Here is a 10586-nt window from a genome sequence, read left to right as displayed (position 1 = left end):
GTACTTGCTAATTTCCTGCATCACAGTAAGGAGCTCTAAGTTTAAGAACTGAGGATGCTGATCCCATACCATGGATTTATGTGCTGGCTTTTATGTATTCTTGATCAACTGACTTTATTGACTTGTTAGAAGAGCATAACTGGAAGAAGAGCAAAATGTCATCCAGAATTGGACAGAATTTACCCACCTGGCCAGAGGTTGCCCTAATTTATGTGTTGGTAAACAAGGTCTGTGTCAGCCACTAGAGGGTGAATCGCATTGTACAAAAGCCTCAAGCTCCTGGCTGCCGGTGGAGAGGAGCTGGAAGGACAAGGCACTGTGTCCCTGCTGCCTTGAAGATGCAGAGATTTCTTGCAAAGTCTGGGGAGGCTACAGCCATTTAGCTTTTAGCGCAGGCCTCTGCAGCACGGGGTGAGTTTCAGTCTTCTCCCCCATCAGAAAGCTGACATCAAATGCTCCTCTTTAAGCCATGTCAAGTACAGTGGGCTACGGCTGTGAGAGCAAATGCTGAGCAGGTTTGGTCTGCTTATCTGTAACACCAAAGCCAGATCTTTGTCCTGTGGAAAAGTAGACTGGAAAAGCACATTTTCAGGTACTGTTGGCATCGTGGGTCTATTTTCTGAGCTCATCAGCCTTCTTGCAAACAAGATAGCAAAGAGCAGCAGTATTTTTGAGAATTTGATAGGACAGGAGGTTTGCAGTGATATGCAGTTGCCATTCGCTTTGATCTCCCATTTTGACAATTCCTGATGATTCTTGTAGGTCAAAGGCACTGATCAGATTTCTTCTTGTCCCTTTCCTGTCAGGATGGGAATCTTGGTACAAATTGTACCATGTTCTGAGCTAGAAGAACAAGCTCTTGATGAATGAAACATGCCAAAATTCATTGATTCTGGTCTATAATACCCAAGAGTCACAGGATGGACTTGGAATGTGAGATTATCTAAGAGGATAAAAAGGAGTGCAATAGCTTTACTGCAGTATTATAGGACATGCCAGGTTGGCTATACATGGGAAGGTGGCCATTTGTTTGAAAGAAAAGTAGCCCTTTTGTCACATTTTACTGGGCCAAACGCAGTAAAGGGAGTGTTAGAGACAGACTTTTTAAAGGGCATAATTTTAACAACTATTTTTTTTTATAAATGGCTTAGAAAACTGCTTTGTGCCTAGTTTCTGACAGAGCACATGCTGTTTATGTAACACTTAAAGCATTCATGAGCATACAGTAGCTGGTAAATGTGCCATGACCTCAGGATACACTCAGCTGGTGTCATCGTATTTGGCTATGTGGGTGGAGTTTCTGTCAAAGGGTTTGAAGTGAAGAATCGAACAGAATAACTCCCATGTTCTTCCGTATGTATGGCTGAACCAGGATCCTTCTATAAAACAGAGCTGCCAATATTTCAGCTGCTTGGAGTGTTTGATCTATTATTGCTGCAAAGAAAACTTGTCAAAACTCATCTGATTAGAAAAGTTCCGAAACAAATATAACAAGCGGCAGTTAATCTGCTTTATCTTAGGGTAAAACTTTATTTTTAATTGAACACATTCTTAAATCACTCTTCCTTTGAAGAATATTTTGTTTGCCACTCATTGCTGATGACTTTTTCTCAGTGTAAATAAATTGTTTCCATCAAGAAAGAGAAAAGACTTTGGGGAACTTGTTATCAAAAAAATGCAATTGTTTCTTTTATGTGAGTTTGCATAGATCTGAGAAATACATAGCATATCTCTGATTCACTGGATTAGCTCCTGAATTCCTTCCTCCCTCCAGTAAGCCTGAGAAGTGGTCCTTGCTATGTGATGTTTGTCCCCTCAGCTCCTGTGCTTTCCATCTTCCAGTTGTGCCACTGGACAGTCATAGAACCATAGAATCATAGAATCAGCTGGGTTGGAAGAGACCTCAAAGATCATCCAGTCCAACCCTACCGTGGTTACTAGACCATGGCACTAGGTGCCACATCCAGTCTCATCTTGAAAACCTCCAGGGATGGTGAATCCACCACCTCCCTGGGCAGCCCATTACAATGCCTGATTACTCTTCCTTGAGGAAGGACTTGCCATCAGCCTAGCATCCAGTGTCTGTTTTTACCACAGATTGTTCTATTAAGTCAATAAAAACAAATGGCTGCTCACAATTGTCACACATCCCTGACCCTCCCCAAGCTGTTGGGATCACCTTCAGTCTGCAGCCTTTGGAGCTGTGACCCAGACAGTCTGGCACTGTTCTCCAAGCCAGCAGAGATGACCTGCATACCAAAGGGGGCTGTTAATGGGAACATTCCTCCCCCAGTGGACAGACCAGATGGATGGACTGCACTAGGAAATAATGTCTCCCATGCTAGACGGTGGGAAAAACGCAAGAAAAAACTTCTTTACTGTGAGAGTAGTTGAACATTGAAACAGGTTGTCAGGAGAGGTTATGGAGTCTCTACCCTTGGAGATAGTCAAAACACAATTGGACGTGATCCTGAGCATTCTCATCAATGCCCTTTTTTTTTTGTGCAGGGACTTTGGACTAGACCATCTCCAAAGTTCCCTTTCCACCTCAACTACTCTGTGATTCTATTCATCCAAAGTGCCCAAGCAGCTTCAGGGAAAGGCACATGGCCATGGCTAAGTGGTGGGAATTGTCTCAGGTGAGCTGATTGCCCATCAGCTGTTTCTGTGATGGGTAAATGCTCTGAAGAAGCCTCACACCAGGTCATCTTCATGCTTGACCCTTAGATGCCGTACCCAGTGCTGTTGTCCCAGACTTGCCTGGCACCGTTTCCTTTGCATAACCAATGAAAACAGCAGAGCATGGAAGGGAAAACAGTCCATTCTGTGCCACTTAGGTAGAAAGTGGGTTACCTGAGAATGAGCTCAGTCAAAAGGTCTCACAGGGAGGCTGCAAAGCAGGTGGGACCCTCATTTGGTACTGTGCAGTCCTGCCCAAAGCATTTCTGTCACAGTGGCTCATCTCCTGAGCTGTGGCTGAAAGGACAGCCAGAGTTGAAACAACTGGAGGATGGAGGTCTTGGGCATGATTTTCATTATGTCTAATTTAGTCTATTAAGCCTTGAAGGCTATGCAGTGTTTGATAAATCAGGTGACAACTGACAAGAATTACATGTAGGATCTTGCATGCTGCTGCAGAGCAAACTGGAGCAGGTAATAGCTGAGGCATAAAGCATCTCAAAGAGACAGACTCCATTTGACTTCTACCAGGCAACTTCTCTGCTAATGAATAATACAAAATCAAGTCCAAGCTACCTATTTTCTGGGGACATAGAGATGTAGGAAAAAACTTGTTTTGAGTGTGTTGCCTTCCGCAGAGCTCTGTGTAAGTGCACCCTGTAAGTCCCTCTAACACTCCAGATGTGTGAAACAATGCTGATATTATTTTAATTCAAGCTGTGCCTGTAAAGGATTTATTTTTATTTTAACATGTCTTATTTCTTTGTAGGCCTAGTCAAAATCGTGTAAAGATCTCCTGTCCCTTTGGAGATGCTGTGTGCCTTCACAGGGACCAGAGGTTGTGCTCAGTGGATGTAGAGAGCAGCTTGTTAGCCTGATGGAAGAAAATGCAGGCTGCTTCTCTGTACCAAGCAGCAGCTCTGGCTGAGCAGCTACCCAGCACAGGCACGTGTGCCACCTTTTTGCCTCAAATGGGGCGACAGGCAATGAATTCTTTTTTAATGACTCTGCCAGTGGGGGACTTCTGTTGTCCAAGGGCGTTGCCACTATTCTGGGCTGGCCTCCCTGGCTGCAACTTAGACGGGTGTAACAGTTTCTGCAACAAGGGCCTGGAAAGAGGGACTGTTTGGAAACCAACCAGGGCAGGATCTAGCATACTTCAGAGCTTGAGGCCATTGCTATAGCATCCGAGAGCCTCCATACGTTCAGAACCTCAAACCCACATGGGCCCCAAGTGACTTTTCAAGGCTCAAGATAAAGGACCTGACTTCTCTCCTAGCCTTTATATTAGCTCTGGAGAATCATTCTATCCTTCGAGTAGATTCTCTGGTTTTGTTTTACTACTTATCAGTTATTAAAAGCAATGGCTGGGCATTTCATGTGGTGAAGGAAAGCATGGGATAATAAACTGGTGACTTTTTTCTGTCAAAACAGTAAAGTTGTGTAGTGTGTCCACAGCTGGAGTTGAAAAGCATAAAGAAATGCAGATTATTTGGCGCTTCCCTGAAATTTTGAAGGCTAAATGCAAGATGCCTTTGTGTTTTTCAGGAGGGGGAGGCCTGAAGCCATAACTGAGCTGTCAAGGTGTGTTGATGGAAAAATGAGTGGACTTGTCCTCAGGAAGGATTTCATCGCGGTGTACCAGTTTGGTCTTATCAGATGCTCAGAGAATCAGAGATTAATTTCTATTAGGAGTGAGGTACAGAGGTCATTTTGTTGAACCCCCTGCTCAAAGCAGCTCTGATTAAGTCAGGTCATTTAAGGTCATGATGTTTAGTAGTGTTTCTGTCAGTTCTGCTAAATACCACTGGAAAGAACACTAATTTCTCAGCTGAAAACTAACACCTGACTGCTGTCTTTTGTCTAAAACCGATGCCCTGGGTTGAGTAACTGGTAGACACCTATGTAAAATACCTCTGCCTCTAAATTCCAAAGATGTCATTGCTGTGGGGCTGTCCAATGGTTTTCTCTGAAGGTGTTCTTTGTCTCTACACCCCTGAGCCTGTGTAAGTATGTAAATATAAACCAAGGTAGTCTATTATTACCATTCTTAGGCAAGCATTCTGTCTGACCGGCTGGGCTGACTTCGCAAGGTTAAACGGAGAGAATGGTCATTACATCTTTTTACACTTTCATTTACAAAATCCTGTGCACCCACATTCTCACATTTCCACCCCATGCTTTGATAGCTAGTTTCCGTACTGCTCCCCTAGTATTAACCAAAAAGGTTAGTAATTGCCTAGCTTAGTGAATAACACCCTAATACCTAACACTTTGCAACTTGGTAATTTATTGTGAGGAAAATTGTTCCTTAATTATTGTATTTTCTTAGCACGTCTGTACCATTGTTCCTGGGGGACAGGTATGTGTAAATTGATTTTACATAATATGATACAGGCAAGTGTATTGCCTTATTTCACACTGTTTTGCAGGACAGTTCATTTTAATGATTAGTTAATTTGAAAACAACAGCAACCTACTTAACGTTTTATTAGGCAGATTGCAACAAATTATTGATTGTAAGAAAATGAAATAATCTTGGGGGGATATCTTTGTAATTCATACTCTGGAGTAACAACAAGAATGTCCATCCTAATGTGCTTTGAAGGTTACCAGTAGTTCATTCATCTGTTGTCCAAGACCTTTCCTCTAGCACTTCTTCCTGAGACCCTTTGCATTTCTTGTTTCAGAGCCCAAGACTTCAGGTAATTTTTGTCTCAAAATACAGCTGTTTGCTAAACCTACTCCTGTAATATGTTTTTTACCTGATCCAGATGGGTAGAGTTGGCCATTGAACTTCTGTGTATACCAGGGAAAATTCTTTGCATCTCACAGGATAAACATTTTGAGGGACAACTTTTCTCAGTGTTTCCCAGTGTAAAAATAGAAAATTAAAACCCACCAAGGAATTCTAAGGTATTTTCTTGACTCCTGCATTTAATTAATTTGTAATTAATCTGTGCTGGAGTTCCTGTGGGGTGTATGGGTTTCGGGGTGGAGAGTGCTTTCCTTTGTACACAGTCTTTTTTGAGTTTTACTACTTTTGAAAAAGAAAATAACAGAGTGGAGGGGGAGGTGGGGGTAGTGGAGGGTCATGCCCAGGGAGGATATTAGATCTTGACCGATACCTGTATATTCAGTCAGTAAAGCCCCAGGTAAGGCAGGTAATATCAACAATGCCCTTTCTACAGGGAGCTAGGAGAAACCAAAAAAACCCCAATTGATTTGATCAATGCAAAGGAAGAAATAATGGTTTGAGAAATAGCAGATGCTGTACATCAGTGATCAGCTTTTCCCACTGACCTCAAAATGGTCTGCCCAGATGCTCTATAATTGTATTGAAGTGCCTGTGAATGGTATGATTAGGTGAAATTTTCTTTTTGCCTTTTTGTTGTTTTTTTCCCCCCTTTCCTCTATGCTGAGGTTGTTTCTGGAAGGTAGTAAGTGCTTCCATAAAAATGACTGAAACCTTGAGACTTCGTTGGATGACCTAATGCTTCAAACTTTGTGGCACAAATACAAGGGCATCAAAAAGCTAGAAACCAGAGGTTTGGTTTCTGGTAGTTTTACTTTTTCGTTTGGGATTTTAGATGCAAGTGCAGATTTTTCTCACTAGCGAATCTCCATTTTTACTCTTTTCCAGCTCTCTCTGAAGAACCATGTTTGTGCTGGGAGAAGGGAATTCCAAGGAGATTGGTGGCCCTTTTCACAGAGTAAGCATTTTCCACAGGCGGGGTTATGCCAACCATTAAATGACTAACATGTAATTAGGAGGCTGGATACTTATAGTTGTCTTGTCCCTGATGCCAAGGGAGTCCAGGACAGCTGTGGATGAGTGAGCACCGAGGCAGATTAGTCTTGGCTGACCAAGCCATTTATGTCCATATTTGTTTTTGTGTTGGCTATCTCAGAAGACAAGTGACTTAGCGTTGTGGACGGTGCGGTGCATTTCCCCTGGGGGTTTTACAGTGAGTGTATGGGAGAAGGTGCAGCCACTCAGAAGAAGGCCTGCTGTAGGGATAAAAGTTGGACAGAAAGGGAGTGCTGGAAAAGGGAAATCTCACGCACTTCCTGTTGCGCTGTAGCGACGAACAAGTCTTGCTTGGGCCGGTTTATCTGCTCAGTCCATCTCTGCCTGGGGAGCTCTTTGATGCGAAGCTGATCTGAAGGTTACAGTCTCCTTATCAACTCCATGCTTACCTCTGTTTGTTTTTATTCTGAAGTTCGTTCCCTCATTTTGCAATAACCCACAAGGTGCTGGGTGTTGCGCCAGCCGTGCCTCAATGAAGGATCTTCATTCAACACCTTTCCCATCCCGTCACACCAGTCGACGTGACTCCTGCGTTTTCCAGCACCATTCGCTGCGCCGTCCAGACATTAGTCAAGCCTTCGTTGGTGGTCAGAAAGGCTACCAGACCTACCGGGACCTACCATGGGATCTTCAAAAGTAGGTGGCATATTTTAATTTGGCAAGTCTAATTTGGAGGTATAAGGGCGGTAAAGGATACTGCCTATGGGAAAGTTTTAGGACTTCAAGGACATATACAGATCTGGAAGAGAAATCTGTTTATTCTCTTACCTGACTTTGGAGCTCATTGCTCTATGTCTGCCTCTTTCACCCTTTTAGACCTAGGGTACATCATGGGTCCATCTGAAATGTGCAGCCTGAAAAGGGGGAATAGATGGAGGAAAGCCAAGCAGTAAATTGCAGGCTGAAAGGGAGTTTGTGGTCTGGGTGAAAAGAGTAACATGTGGCTGGAGTGAGAAATGTGGGGAGAAATCCTTCTCTAGCACAGCCAGGAGCACAGCAATTTGCTGTCTGCTTAGAAAGATGATGTGAGGGCTTAGGTTGACACTTAACCTTTCCTCCCTGTGATCATCATATCCTGCCTCCAGCAGGCTTTTATTGCAGCAGTGCAGAATCCAGGAAGCTCTTTTGTGTCAAAACCAAATGTTAGTAACATGATTTTTGGAAACCATTGATTTTGGTCAGGTCTAGTCGCAATATTATTTCCCCCAAATCCTGCAAAAAATCCCAGTTAAATCAGTGCTAACACCACAACTACATAAGGGGAACACTATAGGGGTTCATCATTCTGGTTTTGATAATTGTATTTTAAGGAAGAAGCCATGATTTTTAGGGAGTAATGACAACATATTTAGTGTCTGAAAGTATTTCGTGCAGTCAGAGATGCTGCGTATCCTTAATTTTGTTTTACTGTAACTATTTAAGACAACACTGGAAAGTTCAGCATATTTTTACAAAAATAAGCCTTCCAGCTGCAATACTCTACTATGCTATCTTGGGTCAGAGCAGGGATTGGGTCACAGAGGTACAGCAAACCTCCTGGAATTTGTTACTTCAGTTTAACACACCAACTTCTGAATTCATGTGGCAATAGGGGATGCTCAACCTCTCATGAGTTTGTTTTTTGTTGTTGCCTCAGCAGTTGATTAAGCTTAAAAGCATGACATCAGAAACAAAATCCAAAAGAATCTTACATATTTTTTTCCATCCTAATGATTTGTCTGGATGTCTGAATTTTCATGTGTGATTGCTAAAGACTACAAAATCAGTCTCCTCTCTGGCATTGCTTTGGACAAATGGCTGTGGATGATTGCAAGATATTGCTACTTTTTTCTATCCTCAGTATTTTTAAAAATTGGGTTTTAAAAATAATTTATCGGCATGCTGAAATAGAAGCATTGTTTCTGAATGGACACAACTTATTCCTCATGCCCACTTAAGTGTTTTCCTAATTTTGTGGGGACAATATCATTTTAGTCAATACAGTGTTGACTTTTGCCAGCAGAAGGATCAAGTTCAGCTTTTGTGCTCCTTAGTGCTCAATATCCAAAGATCCTCTCTCCTGTTTAATATCCATAATTTAACAGTTATGCTGCTCTAACCATCCGGTGAGGAGGAAGTCCCCAACAGTTGTGAATACCAGTTTGTGCATGTTACATAAAGAGAGAAAACTAAGTTAAGAGTTCTCTACCTAACAGAATTGAAAAGCCTTTCTTTACAAGTTAAATGTAAATCCAGTTGCCATTTCTTGTTGATAATAACAGTGTGCTAGAGGGTAGTTAAACAGCATCTGAGTGCACTTTGGTTGCCTCCTAGCTAGGAAAGGATTTAATTGTTTAAATGGTTGTTTAGATTATTATAAAATCTAAAGCACATTAGGAGAAATCTGAGTTTGATAATTAAATATTTACATGTTTGGGAAGGGATGGAAGCTGCCTGGTCTTAATCGAAGCCCCTGTGTAGCCTGTTAGATGTCCAGAGTTCTTTGCAAGGCAGGAATGTGGATCTGAGTGTGGGGCTGTAAGCCTTGTTTGAGCTCACCTTCATCTGCCTTAATCTCATATAAGAGCAGTGTTTCCATACTAGCTTTATCCAGTTCCAAGATGTCTCTTTTCAAAACACTTCGAGTTAAGTTGGAATGTGTGCTCCATAAAACCCTTCAGGAAGCAAAGCTGCTAAAGAAAACTGGGTGGAGTAGGCAGCCTTGCTGGTCTTGTCCCTCCTCTGCTGTCAGTGTCATGCAGTCTGGGAAGCAAACGCAGTATCCTACCCACAACTCCCTTGTGAAGGTCTTGTGCCCTGGCAGGGCGAGGTACAGAGTAGCTGGTGTTGTATATGGCATTCTAAAAGTGAATATGCATGTGGAAATGCAGTGCCACTTGCACCAATTTGTCATGAAGTAGGTGGGCAAAATGAGTGCAAATTACAGAGTGCTGAGGTGTAGCAGGAAATGGATACCATCCCTGCTGCAAGGACACTCATGGGCCATTGGCATTAGTGGGAGTTAACCTTGATTATTGCAGGAGACAGATGTTGTTCCTGCATGGTGCCAAACAGAAACCTATTCTGCCCAGTTTGTCCCGGAGTAGATCCTGAGTTCAGGAAATCCTAGTGAAATACTTTTGACTCTGGCACACACCACACCTGTTTTGATTCATATAGAACCAGTACCGTTTGGGTTTCCGTGCCACAATCACTCAGTTTCTGACTGTTTTAGACAGGAAAATTAGAATGAGACAAGACCACCACCTGAGCCTTAAAATCTACTCATCTTCTTTAACTGAGGAAGCCCCAGTGTAAACCCAGCACCTTTTCTGGCCTCTGCTGCTCCTGTTAGAGGGTGGTTCATAAGTGCTTCACTTTACTGATTTTTTTTCACAGGCAGTTTGATGATTGGACATTTTGAGTCAGTCTGAGCTTTTAAAATCAAGGCATTCTGCTTCCACCACATACTCCTCCTATGTTTGTGTTTCTGATTACATACAGATCTTCACTTTGAATGAAGCCAAGCTAACACAAAGCTTGGTATGGCTTAGTTTGACATGCTTCTGCTACAAGACAATCTCAGAGTTTCATGTGGTCTGTGGACAGATTTGGTGATAACAAGGGAACAGATTTCATGCAGAAATGAATTGTCTCATTTCTCTGCCACTGGAGACTTGTCTGGGGTTTCAATATCAGCTGAACCACTTGTCTAAGGAGCTTTCTCTAATTTCAGTAGCATTTTTCCTATGAAGAACTTGTCTGTCTCTGTTCAGTGAAAATACATTGCTACATTACATCATCTCACTGTTTATCTGCCCAGCTTAGAAACTGTTTGTTATATACTGTGGTTTAACCCCAATCAGCAACTAAGTATCATGCAGCCACTCACACTCCACACACACACACCACACCCCATGGTAAGATGGGGAGCAGATTCAGGGAAAAAAAGGTAAAAACCCTTGGGTTGAGGTAAGAACAGTTTAATAAATGCAATAAAATAAATTAATTATATAATAATAAGAATTATAATGAAAAGAGAGGCTGCAAAAAAAAAAAAAGAAATAAAACTGAAGAAAGACAAATGATGCTCAATACCGTTGCTCACCACCTACTC

At 42.3% G+C, this 10586-nt stretch overlaps 1 protein-coding gene across 1 annotated transcript in view; it reads left to right on the top strand.

Annotated features, from left to right (window-relative positions):
* Nucleotides 1-6962: 6962 nt before the first annotated feature.
* The window catches only part of LOC103804581 (transmembrane protease serine 11E-like), a 39542-nt gene continuing 35918 nt past the window's right edge, over nt 6963-10586 (top strand). Inside the window, exon 1 of the mRNA XM_009077194.1 lies at nt 6963-7126. Coding sequence (XP_009075442.1) covers nt 6963-7126 — 164 coding nt within the window. The remainder of the gene's footprint in view (nt 7127-10586) is intronic.

This window comes from Acanthisitta chloris, unplaced genomic scaffold (assembly GCF_000695815.1).
Source record: "Acanthisitta chloris isolate BGI_N310 unplaced genomic scaffold, ASM69581v1 scaffold27616, whole genome shotgun sequence".
Taxonomy (NCBI): Eukaryota; Metazoa; Chordata; class Aves; order Passeriformes; family Acanthisittidae; genus Acanthisitta; species Acanthisitta chloris.
Note: the sequence above shows the minus strand (reverse complement) of the source record. Positions and strands in the feature narration are given on the sequence as shown.